This window comes from Bison bison, unplaced genomic scaffold, assembly GCF_000754665.1.
Source record: "Bison bison bison isolate TAMUID 2011002044 unplaced genomic scaffold, Bison_UMD1.0 scf7180017864098, whole genome shotgun sequence".
NCBI lineage: Eukaryota > Metazoa > Chordata > Mammalia > Artiodactyla > Bovidae > Bison > Bison bison.
In genome coordinates, this window is record NW_011494670.1 from 2015206 (window position 1) to 2030073 (window position 14868).

General features: G+C 35.4%; 1 protein-coding gene across 3 annotated transcripts in view; it reads right to left on the bottom strand.

The window, feature by feature from the left end:
* Positions 1 to 1037: 1037 nt before the first annotated feature.
* Positions 1038 to 14868, bottom strand: part of CBLB (Cbl proto-oncogene B, E3 ubiquitin protein ligase) — a 230380-nt gene continuing 216549 nt past the window's right edge. For all 3 annotated transcript variants that reach the window (XM_010838541.1, XM_010838540.1, XM_010838539.1), the window contains exon 19: positions 1038 to 4817. In XM_010838541.1, coding sequence (XP_010836843.1) covers positions 4558 to 4817 — 260 coding nt within the window. In that variant the 3' untranslated portion in view covers positions 1038 to 4557. The remainder of the gene's footprint in view (positions 4818 to 14868) is intronic.

Sequence of the window (14868 nt, forward strand, 5' to 3'; positions counted from 1 at the left end):
CTACTTGTCACCTTTGTCTGAATAACAAGTGTTCTATCATGTGTGCTGTTCCTGTTTGAAAAGCTTTACCTCCTGAGTTCTTAACAACAAAAACCTTATTTCTCTTTAGGCTAACAAAATGCTATTCAGTCTTATTATTTCTCTGACTTTTCAGAAGGAACATATCACACCCTACTTTGACAGTCCTAGAAGAGGCATGATGGTTGTTAGATGCTTTAACACTAAGTTCCTTGCATATATTAAGGGCCCAACATAGTTCTTCCGGGGCTTCCCTGGTAGCTCAGCTAGCTGGTGAAGAATCCGCCTGCAATGCAGGAGACGCTGGCTCAATGTCTAGGTCGGGAAGATCTGCTGGAGGCATATGCCACCCACTCCAGTATTCTTGGACTTCCCTGGTGGCTCAGCTGGTAAAGAATCTGCCTGCAATGCAGGAGACCTGGGTTCTTAGCACTTACCATATGTACATAATGCCAGTACAATGTGATAACTTCTGTACAGTGTTCTCTGTATTGGAATTATGTGCTTGCAGCTCCCATTTAATTGTGTGTTCTTTGAAAGTACAGTTAGTTATTACTACTATGCATGTACCAGTGATTTTCACAACATTCTGTTATGGTTTCTGATATAAAAGCAGTTATTAACATGGTTTGTCTCCATTGTCCTCTCCCTGATATGTACTGGTCAGTGACAAATGATTAGAATAATCAAGAATTTAAAGAATATAAAGAACAGATGTTACTTTTAAGAAATATCAATTACATGGTATGTCATTAGAAGACAATCAGCTTTTCCCGAATTTGATATTTCTTACTCAGAGCCTTAATATAACTTTGACTTTTCAGTTCTAAGGCATGGGAGTAGCTTATCTATGTGAAATACCTTTAAATGATATGGTTTTGTTATTTAATAATTGAATCATTTGGGATGGGTACTTGATACAATGTTGACCATTAGCTCTGAATGTGAAGATAAAAAATACAACATAGAACTGCTCTGAAATGTTTGCATTCATTTGAAAAATAATATACCAACTCTGCTTTTGTTAACATTCATTTTATAAAATACCTTAAAAGAACAGATAAAATTGTACTGGAGTTTACATAATAACCAGAATTGAAAAAGGATGAATAAAATATAAATTAATTGAACACATAGCTATTTTGCCACATTAGACAAGTTTTAAAAAGGCATTAAAAATAAAATAGTAATTGAGAAGAAAACCCTTCACTCAACTGCTGTCATTTTCTGCAAACTCTTCCTAGAAGCACTAAAATTCCAGGTCAACAGGCAGTACCTGTATTGTTGAAAACATACTGTGATTTGCTTTCAAATCTGTCAGCATAAGAGAAAAAAAACTGAAAAATTTAACTGGGTTAGATAATTCAGTGCAAATTAAAGCTTCAAGTTGAAGATCTGAGAGGAAAAATAATGTCCAAACTGTAAGAAATGCTTCTGGAACTGAACAAGAGAAAAATTCACATTATGAAGAAATCTTTGCAAGTGTTCGTGTGTGTGGAATATTGAGTTAACCAATGGGTCCTCTGAGGTTCATGGGCAATTAGGGTTCTGTTATTAAGACTATTTGCAGTACAGGCAAGGGAATATGGACGGGGAGGGGTCACCTTTACGGAAAGAAGTTCAAGTTGACCATAAGCTCTGCTGATTCAATTCTAGAAAATTTGGCCAGGATAGATATTATAGACATCAAAGGGGAAAGAGAGATTAATTATGGAGATAATTTACTGGATTATCTTTAAAGGTAAGTACTTCTGCCCCAGAATATGTTAGGGCACAGGGGAGAGCAGGTTAATGTTGGCCACGATCTGTTTTAATTATATAAATAGCATGTTGTACTGGCTTTAAAAATAATCATATTACCAAATTTTGAGAAATCAGAGGAATGTCAAACTTTGGATCACAGTGAAACCAAACCTGGATCATTTCCAGCCATTAATGGCTAGTCACTTTTATGATTAAAAACTGTGTTTTTAATTATTTCCTCAAAAAAAATCTTTTTTGAGTTAAGTAATAGGTAGCAGTAAGTTTTCAATGACAGTGTTTGATAGAAAGTTTCCACTCTTTCCATTCCATACAAATTTTTGATTTGGTCTTTTTCACGGGAAAACTAATGGTTGCTATTGAGAACTAGGTACAGAGAGATTTTCGTGCAGGCTAGTAAGTTTTCTTGCAAAACAGATTTTAAAAATTTCAGATCTAAACTTACTATGTTGTCACTATTTTTTTCTCACTTTCATTGGAAATGTTCACTCATTTTTTAAGATTGTTTGAATGAGATTATACTATGCTTTCTAACACTCACATTTTACATCCTTCCCTGATCTATTAAGAATGTTATACAATGTTATCACAATGAAGTGGCAACTTTTGGCTTTTAGACTGTACCGAAGATCAGCAACTCATAAAACAAACAAACAAACCCAAAACACAGTGCTATTTCAGCATGACATCAGAAACTAATAAAAACAAATGAAAAATCATGATGCTGTAACATGGAGTTCATAAAGCGATGGAGAATTAGCCAATGCAATTTTTAAAAGTATAAAAAACTGCCCTCATATACTTACAGGAAGAACATTTAAGGCAAATTAAAAATTCTCTTCCAGGGACATGAACCAGCTCAGAATCAGATGAAGAAATTAAAACATGAGCACAAACTACCCAAGGCCTATGACTCCTCAAGGACCTCATGTTACGAAACCAAGTTGTCAAGTCAGGGCACGTGTCAGCTCGCAAAGAAATGTGCTGCTTCCCTCCCCGGGTCAACACAAGGACTGTACAAGTCTTGACTTAGTTTCCTTTGGCTCTGCTACACGTTTGGTCACATGCTTTCAAATCCCAAAGAGGCACTCATTATCAGATGCATCTTTTTACATCACACTGTGTGAAGGTAAACGAGTAACAGAAACGTGCACAAACCCGCAGGCAGTACACATTTAGAAAACCACCTGTGGGTCAAGCATTTAACACAGACCTGGTTTTGTCTCAATTCTTTACTAAATAATAATTTAAAAAGACGACTGCCTGAAAATTCTGAAGCGCTGGTGGAAACCTTCCATGCTTTTGTCTAGCAGAGACACTTTCTGACCATCCAAAGTGCGGATAAAGGATAACAGAATACCACAATGCAATCACTTTGTGATGGTTTGTGCTTTAAGAACACAGTGCCTGACAGCACAGAGCACATCACAGGTGCCCAATAAATATCTGTAGGTTTAAAAGTAATAATGTGGTTTCTGAAGAACCTACTTTCATTTTGCAAAAAAGGCAAAACTATATAAATTTCTTTCACCTGACTGGATGGAACAACGTGGAGCAATGAATGAGACTCTAAAAATTAAATATGAACTCTAATTTGATGGTAGAAAATTATTAAGAATTTTGCAAAAAAAAAAAAAAATACAACGTTGCCACAGTAGCATTAGCACTTAACAGTGCATCAAAGATTTACTGTTTCCACTGCAAGATGAACTGGTTCCTAAACTTGTTAGGTACCAGAGTGTAATCACTCAAACAGGAAATGAAGTCTGTTCCACTTTGGGAAAGGTATGCTCATAATTTTATCTGAAAATTACTAATACACTTCTGGGAGATGGCCCTCTTACTCGGTACGCCTCATCGGTAATGCGGGCATAAATGCCAAGGGGCCTCGTGATCTAACTTTAGCATGGCGCTGTCATCTGCAAGTGTATTTCTCCCACCTCCGCAGTAGTTGCTTTCCAATATTTCAGGTTATTATTGTTTTTTTTCTTTTTATAGTCATTACACCTCGAGGATGACAAAGATGAGAGTGTGGAAGATTAACGATCACAAAACTTACACCAAAAAGGGAAGCTTGTCTATATTATATGAAAATCCCTTATAAAAGGCAGTTCATTAACCAAAAATGCTTTATACATTCAGATTCTCCCCATCTCTCAACAGTGATGGTTTCCAAAGAGAACACTCAGTAGTGAAGGCCACGCACTTGTTTTGCATTAGTTTGATACGCTGAAAATCAGAACCTTTAAAGCATCTTGTAAATGGGAGAAATGAAACTGGACCTGGGTAGGGGGCTGGGACGGGAGTGATCACAATGAATATGTGACTTCGCTGTTGACGCACACAGCAAGGGAGCTGGTGGGAAATGTTACAGCAGACCTGACCACTGCACAGAGGGTTGATCAAGAACACAGTACAGGTATCAAAAAAAACCAAAAATCTGAAAACAAAAGTAAAAAACAAACTGCAACTTTGCCAACTTGTAAACAGGAAAAGCATTTCACAGATTCAAAGTTCAAGGGAAGTAAACGTTTTAAATTATTTTTGTCAGTTCAACCCTGATTTAAAAGTATGGCTAGCAAGAGGAAGGAAGCTGCAGCCCTTGGCATCCTGAGCAAGCAGCAGCTGTCTTCTGAGAAGCAGCCACTTCCAAGCCTCTCTTCTCAAAGATGCCACGTGAGGAGGAGAAAGCTTCTCTCTTGAATCCCGTCTCTTTCTCTCCACACGCCTGGGATAGTCAGCGATTGCTTCGCCTTCTGGTCTTTATGATCCTGGTTGCTATAGATTTAGACGTGGGGAGACTGGAGGGGGGAAGGCAAATTCCCGAAGGATGCTACGGGCCACTTCCACGTTATTCTGGGCTATCTCTAAGGCTCTTTTCACTTCTTCAAAGGCATAACCTTCTCCCATGAGTTTTGCAATTTTTGCATCGACATTTTCCAATGCTGCCTCAGGCCCGTGGGGTTTTCTGTGGTGAATTTCTGGTGCAGTCCTGCGGGGTCGTGGTTTAGGAGGTCTGGCTGGTGCTTGTGAACCATCTGAGTGGATTTTAAAGAGAAGTATTTAAATAAAGAGATAAAAAGAAAGACATTATACATCAGTAGGATTTCATTATTTTATATTAAAACAGTTTTTCATTGTTTCTACAAAAACCATTTTTATATACTGTGGTTGAATAGGTTATATTGTGTCTACTTTGAATGTCGGGAAAACAAAGGTAAGGTGTGTTGGAAATTTGAGAAATTAACACAAATGTCTTCCCACTTCTACATATTATTCTTTAAATCAGATGAAATAAAAGATATAGAAGGAAAAAAAAATAACTGAAAAAGAAAAGCTTTCACTCTGGCAATAAAGTAACCCTTCTCTACTATGGTGGAGATAATTTCCTGGGAAGTTTCTACTGAAAGAAACTGTTACAAGCTCAATGATATTCCTGCTAGAACATCCCCATCAGGTCCTACGTCCCACCCCATGTCATAAGCAAGACTTCTGAGAAATACGCTTTGCAGCGTATTTTTCCAGTTAGAATGCTGGAAAGTGAGGCCTTACTGATGCTGGGGGGAAATAATGAAATAGCAGATGCTTTCAGACAGCCGTTAGTCAATAGGTTGGTGCTTTGCTGAAATACTTCATCCAGATTCCAATGTAGAAAGCTTAGCTTGGAAAAAAAAAAAAAAAGCAAAGCCAGCAGAAACAATGGAGAACTGGGTTCCAGGTCAGTCTCTTGGTATTCGTTTCCCAAAGTTAAACCAAATGACACTGGTGTCCAAAAATGGAAAGTAATCTCATTAAGAACAAAGAAAATATAGGCCACCACCATGCAGATCACCAGGAAGTGGGCCAGTAACTTAAGGGGGCACTTTTATCACAGATTTCCATTTATCTGTACATGGTATGTACTATCAAAAGCCTAGATTTTAAAAAGAGATTAAAAGTTGTCTTAAACCCATAAATGTTTGATGGCATAAATTTGACAAGACAGACATCAATATTTATTTAATCCCTTTTTTCTTAGATGACTGACAAGTGCAACATTCAGGGACACAGTTAAACAAACGAAGAAGTGAGGCTAGAACACAAATGCCTCATGACTCCTGTGCTCGTCCTGTCCTTCCTCATCTCTACTCCGCCAACTTTCCTGATGGCGTCTGCAAACACTGCAAGCTGATATTTTCAATAATAAATGTAAATCTGAGAATCATCTGATACATTATTTCACATTTTCTCAAAAGTATATTTGTCTGAGAAGGTAATAAAAAAAAATTCTATTTGCAATTCTAGCACTATCAACATACACAAAAGCTTCCAGGATGAAAATATTTAGTTCTACACAAAATTGGATGATAGTCTTATTTTTGTTTCTTTCTTACAGAATAATATCTAGTTTGAAAAAATATTATAGCTATAGATAAAGCTCATTCTACTTAGACATAAGAACACACATTAGTTTCTGGTTCTTGGTAAAGTCTGCTGTTTTGTGTATCTGCAACTAAACATCTCAAATTATTATGGTCTAGTAAATTGCACTTCTTACTGTTGAGGTTTCATTTATTTTTCTATTAAGTATTTCCATTAATGTCATGCAGAGATGGACAATAAATTATGCTTCTAATCCCTTCCAAAAAACTATTAAAGATTCTAGCAAGACTTCCTTTAATCAGTTACCACGGAATTTATACATTGAAATACTGTCTGTTCTGGCTTATTTTTCGGTGTGAAAAGGACCTAGAATTAAATACAAAGTTAAATTCCTTGTAGTTTTTGAAGAATTTTTCCAATACTGTTCTTTTATTCCTGTCTACAATACTGAGAAAGGCACATGACTATGAAGCATTTTTGATAAGTATAGCTGTGTAGACTACTCAACTGGGAAAGATGCTGTAACAGCAAGACATCTCATGGTATAATAAAAAATTAAGTTTTAGAACTTTTAGATTTTAGACTTAATAAACACATGTCTTTGATCTCAGTAGATGACTCTAAAAAATATGACATCTATCACCAAGAAAATCCCCCAAGAAATCTATTCGCTCTATGAAGCTGCTGTAGGTAATACTGGCCAAATGTAATGGGAACATGCAGATGATAATTTTTTCTTGAGAAAGTTATTCTCTTCTTAAAAAATCATAAGAACTAAGCATAATTCAGGAAGCCCAAGTTAGGTTAAACCAAATGTTAGGGAAAATGAAACACCCTACAAAATGATTAAATTAAAACTAGAGGAGTTAAGGTATCTCTGGTCTATTTCAAATATCAATAGATATGATATTTGAGGAAATGATTCAAACCACTTGTGGAAAGAATCACAATAGATTTTGGATATATTTTCAGTAAAAAGGACAAACCTCCGAAGTAAAGATTAGTGCGTCCACAAATACATTTTTTTTAAAAATACAAAACTCTCGTATATACCAGCTTATTTAACCCTAGTCCTCGCCACCCTAACCTGACATGTCTTTGGAATCTTACAGATGCCCTGAGTTGAACAGTATCATGTATTAGAGCCCATGAATGGAAGTAAGTGGAAGATATGTTGTGACTTTTTGCCACCTGTTATATATAAATTTCTATTTATTGCTGAATATTTTATTCAATTTGGAATTTAATTTTTTGTTTGACTGCTTTATTGTATAGTGTAGCTCTGCACCAGCAACTGACAGCTACAACTTTTCCAGGTGAGGATGTCAATGAGGAGCACCACTCAGAGACTTAGATTCATCTCTGCTTGGCCACTAAGATTTAGAGTGACTTGCAGCTAAGTAAGCAGTTTGCTTTTATAATTCTCACTCTGCAAATATACTTTTCTGTCTCCATTTTTAGAGGTGTAACTTATCTCTTCTCAGGGAGTATATGAATTAATGTAATGCTTGGTGTATGTGCTGAGGAGACTTTGAAAAAGAGAAGACAATGAATTCACATCTGTAATGGTAACCACTGTACTCAAATGCTGTACAGAAGAGCAATTACTATAAATCAATAGGGATTCAAGTGTGGAACAGGAAAAAAAAAAACCTTGGAATTTATAGTGAGCTCTTATAAACTTTTAAGCAAGATACCAACAAGCAAGATCTCTTACAACTTGAAGTGTAACCTTTAAGAATAATAAAAAAAAAAAAGTTAAAAAAGCTTCATGCTGATGATTATATCACATCACTTAAAGCCAACCCCTCTCTCTAAGACACCTCTTCCTAAAATTCATGGGCTTCAGCCTTCTCTGTCCCCACTTCTTTCTCACAGTGTCTAAAAGAGGAGACACCAGGTCCTTACATTGGAATGTGTAGATGAAGGAAAGGAGCAGATGAACCCATCTTAGAGTTCCCTCAAAGGAGTTATGTTGTAGTTTTGTAGTACACTGGAATGACTGTGAATTTTACAAGCTCTGTGGGGATTTCTGTACCTGAATACATGTATACTTAAAAATGTGATTGGATGGTATGGGGAGGGAGGAGGGAGGAGGGTTCAGGATGGGTTCTTAAATTTGTAAGGAATATATTAAATTAAAAAATAAAAATAAAAAAAAATGTGATTGGAAACACATGTGTTTATTCTGGGGTCACTGTCCATGCTCATGGTATTTTTGAACTCCTAGGAGCAAGGGCAACAATATCCAAGTAAGTGCAAGAAGATGAGGAGCCACCAGATACAAACAGTACATCTTCCTGGTCACTAGTTTTACTCAAGGATATGAGAGACTTAAATGTTTATAAAGATGGAAATGTAGACATACCAAGTAAAAAGTAAAATTTGTAGACATTTTTGAAATAACAAAGATTTTTAAGGCAATTCCCTGCATGTGACTGTCCACTTTTAGTTAAAGACGTAATCCCCTTGTCATTCAGAGTTAGCTCTTTGGTGGGGAAAAAGATTTGAGAAGTGCTAGTGTGAGAGTATATCAAAACGATGAACTATCATACAATAATTTAAAGTGACGTTGACATTTCAAAAAAAGTTTAATGATGTGTAAGAAAGGTATGATACTATATTATACTATGGAATATGATGTCCACTGTGTGAATGTGTGCATGGTCAACTATTAGAAAGACGGGCTCCAAAATGGCAATACTGTTTCTATTGATGACATGGTTCCAGGTGACTTTTGCTTCTTTAAATTCTACTTTATTCTCTAATGTCCATGTACTACTTTAATAATTTTAAACAAAGCTTAAGATTCTGTCTACTGTGCTTTTTACAAGTCTGAATCTTAAAGAATCTTGAGCTTCTTGAGCTTCTTAAACTCAAGAATCTTAAAAAAGTACAGAAAGCACACAGTAGCTCCCTAAAGTCATGTGATCATAATGCAGTTTTGAAATCTCTCCTACAATTTTAGATTTCTTAGTACCCTCTTTCTTCGCTACTGTTTTTGATTTTTCTAATCGGTATCTCCAAACTCAGCTTAGCAATCATTATTATATGAATGGGTGAGTTAAGTTTTTAAACCTAACAATATAAATGGCTGCATACTTACTGAGTCAAATCCCATCATTTACTAGCTTTGAGACCTTGGGTACATTACTAAACATTGCTGTCTCTCCCCCATTTAAGTTATGGCTAGATCTTTATCCCATAATAAAAACTACTGAAAACATATTAAACTAAATTCTGTTATCTATATTTAAAATTATAGGTGCTAAACTGTACATAATCTTTTTTAAAGTTTGAGATATAATTTCTAAGATTATATTAGTAATTCACTGACAACACTTGGGATGGACATGAAGAATCTTGGAATACATATTTGTTCATGTATAAAATACCTGAGTATTAAAAATAAATAACTCATTAAGACATAAATCTCATTTTATTATTGACACATAAGTTGGATCAATTATTTCTGAAACTCATTATGTAAACTTGAATTGCTACCACTATCGATATACTCTCTAATTTTAGAAGGACATGTTTTAGATACACAGTTTTTACTAAATTACAAATATCTTCACATACACTATAGTAGGTAATTATGATTGTTAAAAACAGAGCCTAGGTTATAACTTTTTTAATACATTCAGAAAATTGTTATAGAAGTATTAGTATTATGTTTGTAAGAAAAACAACACTATGTTCTGTGGTTTTAAACCTGAAGCTGTGTATAAGGAAAAACATTTTAGGTAGCTGAACTAAAGTAAAACTCTCTAACACTGCAATTTCCTTTGTTGGAACATAAAACCTTAAAAACACTATCTTAAAACATCTCTAATAACAATACACAATTCCAACTCTTATGTGAAATGAAGCCATAGTTTCCAATTGAGGTCTTAATATAAAATTCATTCAACATCTGATCACTTTTCCTTTAAGCTAATGAAGGAAAAGTAGTACTGGAATCAATTCCTTCTATGAGACCTCCTTTACTTTGCAGGTATACTTGGTAATAATATCTGTTACAAACACATTTAATACAAGTCATGTGCTGAAATTCTAGCATTAAGTGTTGCCTTAAATGTCCTTCTAAATACTAAGAATATTAAAAAGCTCAGCTGTACTCATCAGCATGAGCAAAAACACATCATCATTATGACTTTGTATTCTGTCAGCTGGATTCCCTGGGTTTTTAAAGAATGGTATTCAAACTGTAGCACATATGTGTCACAACAAGAGAAAAGCGAACTGAAAAATGTGTAAAAGCTCCTGCATAGCTAGTATAGACATGAACCCCACGTGAAGAAATAAGCAGATTATTAGCAAAATAATAATTCTGTTAATATATGTCACCCATATACAGGTATATATGAATTTAACACAAGCTGGTAAAATCCACTTATTAACTATCATTATAACATATTCATATCATTAAATACTGTTAGATCTAAAAACTTTAGAGAGTTATAAACTTTTGGAGGGGGAGGAATAAAACATTTGGAAGGCTCTTTGTATATGAAGACATGCACACATCTTTTTTAGGTAAGTGTATAAGGAAAATACTTTTAAATCAATTAAAATTTTGGAATTAGAAATATTCTTTTCATAAAGTTTATAAATATAAATTGGTCACCATCAACTAGACCACCATAAAAAACAGAAATGGAATTTATAAGATGCAGCAAATTATACTGGAATCCTCAACAGTCATCTTAAAAAGGCCTTAATGGTATAAAAATGCTACTGCAAAATAAGTGCTGTTAGTATCCCAAAGGCACGTATCATCCAGTCTCAAGTTTTTGATGGAAAGATCTAATCCAGAAGGCAAGCTAAGTCCCTCTCCTAGTATGAAATAAACTAGTGGACAGCTTGGTAGCCCTGTGAAGGAGCATGTGAACAAGTATCTTGCTAGAAAAAAAGTATCTTATTTTCCGTAGTTTGACTGTGTTTGTAAAGAGAGTTCAAGGAGTCAGTTGAAATATTTGATGTTACAGCTAGCTGAGACCCTCAAAGTAATATCAAGACTAGTTTTTCCACTCAGGTAAAAAGCCAGTTCAGGCTTCTGGTAAATGCCTATCTGGGGATGTTTCAATGGGTTTGTCACTCAGAGTTCTTCCTTGAAATTTCTACCAGTTGAAATCATATATGTAAATGATGTTATTCTGGGCTCAATAATACCTGCATGCTATGGTGTAAACTATAAAGTTGTGAAAATAGAATGTTTAGGCCACAATCCTTTTTGTAACTTGAGAATATGTTTCTGTTAATACAGAGCTGGTGATACAGAATGTTATTTTTAAATCAGTCAAGGCACTGTTCTCAAAGTTGTACTTTAACATCTCAAGGAATTTGCTTTATTTTCATATATATATATATATGCTGCTAAGTCACTTCAGTTGTGTCCGACTCTGTGCAACCCCATAAATGGCAGCTCACCAGGCTCCCCCATCCCTGGGATTTTCCAGACAAGAACACTGGAGTGGGTTGCCATTTCCTTCTCTAACTATATATATATATATATATGTATGTGTGTGTGTGTATATATATAGCTAGATACTGCCTTTCCTGACTTTCACATTTTTCTATCCTTCTGGAAATCTTCTCTTTCAACTGAAAATAGTGTTTCAGTGGGTATCCATGGATATATCTGAAATATTGGACTGGCTAGAAGTAAACTGGTAAAGACAGCATGGACCAAAATTTGAAAAAGTTAGTAAAATTTTCCGAGTTATATTCAAGTGTGAAAACTTATGAAACTACAGAGGGATTTTTATGTATCTCCCATGCGTGTCATCAAGTACAGAGCTATTATGTTAGTAATTCTCAAAGCAGCTATGTACCTTGATTGGATGTTACAGAATGGACAACTGCTCACTATTAACAAATCTGTGAGCTGATGTTTGAGCTTGAAAGCAAACTGAATTCAACAATACATTAAAAAGGATCATACATCATGATCAAGTGGGATTTATCCCAGGATTGCAAGGATTTTTCAGCATCCATAAATCAATTTGATATATATCACATTAACAAGCTAAAGACTAAAAACCATATGATCATCTTGATACAGAAATGCTTTTGATAAAATTCAACATCCATTTCTGATAAGAACTTAGGCATATAGGGAACATACCTCAACATAATGAAGAACATACAGGGCAAACCCATTATGAACATCATACTCAACAATGAAAACCTGAAAGCATTCTAAGATCAAGAATAAGACAAGGATGCCACTCTTGCCACTTTTGTTCACAATAGCTTTGGCAGTCGTAGCCACAGCAGAGAAGTAAAAAAAAAAAAAAAAAGGAATCCAAATTAGAAAGGAAGAAGTAAAAAAAAAAAAAAAACAAAAACCTGTCACTTTGGAAGATAGCTTGCTATTATACACAGAAAATTGTAAAGGTGCCACCAGTAAACTACTAGAGCTTGTTAATGAATTAGGTAAAGCTGCAGGATACAAAATTGATATACAGAAATCTGTTGCATTTCTATACATTAACAATAAAGTATCAATGAAATTAAGATAACAATCCCATTTACTGTCACAACAGAAAGAATAAAATACCTAGGAATAAACCTACCTAAGAAGGCAAAAGACATACTCTGAAAACTATAAAACACTGATGAAATAAATTGAAGGTGATGTAAACAGAAAGATATATTCTGTTCTTGGATTGGAAGAATAAATATTGTCAAAATGACTATACTACCCAAAGCAATCTACATATTGAATGCAATTCCTATCAAATTACCAATGGCACTTTTCAGAGCAGAAATAATTTTGAAATTTGTATCAAAACACAAAGGACTTTGAGTAGTCAAAACAATCTTAAGAAAGAAGAATGGAGCTGGAGGAATCACAACCCCTGACTTCAGACTATAGTACAAAGCTACAGGAATCAAAACAGTACTGTACTGGCACAAAAACAGACAACAGGAATCAATAAATAGGATAGAAAGCCCAGAAATAAACCCACACACTTATGGTCAATCTCTAACGAAGGAGGCAAGAATATGCAATGGAGAAAAGACAGTTGCTTCAGTAAGTGGTGCTGGGAAAACTGGACAGTTGTATATAAAAGAATGAAATTAGTAGCATATACAAAAATAAACTCAAAATGAGTTTAAAGACCTAAATAGAAGACCAGGTATTATAAAACTAGAGGAAACCAAACAAGGGATTAACTTCCAAAATATATAAACAATTCATCCAGATCAACTTTTACAAAACACAAAAAATGGGCAGGTCATCTAAAGAGACACTTTCCAAAAGAAGACATACAGATGGCCAAGAGGCACATGAAAAGATGCTCAACACTGCTAATTATTAGAGAAATGCAAATCAAAACTACAATGATATATCACCTCACACAGGTCAGAATGGCCATCGTTAAATGTCTACAAACAATACATGCTGGAAAGGGTGTGGAGAAAAGAGGACCCTCCAACACTGTAGGGGAGGATATAAACTGGTACAGCCATTATGGAGAACAATATAGAGATTCCTTAAAAAATGAAAAATCAAGTTACCATATGATCCAGCAACCCATTTCCCAGGGATATATCTGGAAAAGATAAAAAAATTCAAAAAGATACACGCACCCCAGTGTTCATAGCAGCACTATTTAAAGTAGCCAAGACATGGAAACAACCCAAGTGTCCATCAATAGCTGAATGGATAAAGAAGAGACTATATACACACACATACATACATACAGTGGAATATTATGTAGCTATAAAAAAAGAATGAAATAATACCACTTGTACCAACATGGATGGACCTAGAGATTATGATACTAAGTGAGGTAAATCAGACAAAGACAAATATCTTTATGATGTCACTTATATGTGGAATCTGAAAAAAGTGATATAAGTGAATCTATTTATGAAACAGAAACTCACAGACATAGAAAACAAATTGGTGTAAAAGGGGAAAGGAGCAGGGAAGGATAAATTAGGAGTTTGGGATTAGCAGATATATAGTACTACATATTGGAGAAGGCAATGGCAACCCACTCCAGTACTCTTGCCTGGAAAATCCCATGGATGGAGGAGCCTGGTGGGCTGCAGTCCATGGGGTCGCTAAGAGTCAGACACAACTGAGCGCCTTCACTTTCACTTTTCACTTTCATGCATTGGAGAAGGAAATGGCAACCCACTCCAGTGTTCTTGCCTGGAGAATCCCAGGGACGGGGGAGCCTGGTGGGCTGCCGTCTATGGGGTCACACAGAGTCAGACATGACTGAAGTGACTTAGCAGCAGCAGTACTATATATATAATAGGTAAAAAACAAGGTCCTACTGCATGGTACAGGGAACTATATTCAGTATGTTGTAATAACCTATAATGGAAAAGTATCTAAAGGTGAATATATATATACACACACACACACACACTATATATACACAGTACATATATATACACATACAAAAAAGATCTTCACAACCCACATAATCACGATGGTGTGATCACACACATAGAGCCAGACAACCTGGAATGCGAAGTTAAGTAGGCCTTAGGAAGCATCACTACAAATAAAGCTAGTGGAGGTGATGGAATTCCAGTTGAGCTATTTCAAATCCTGAAAGATGATGCTGTGAAAGTGCTGCACTCAATATGCCAGCACATTTGGAAAACTCAGCAGTGGCCATAGGACTGGAAAAGGTCAGTTTTCATTCCAATGCCAAAGAATGCTCAAATGCTGCATAACTGCACTCATCTCAT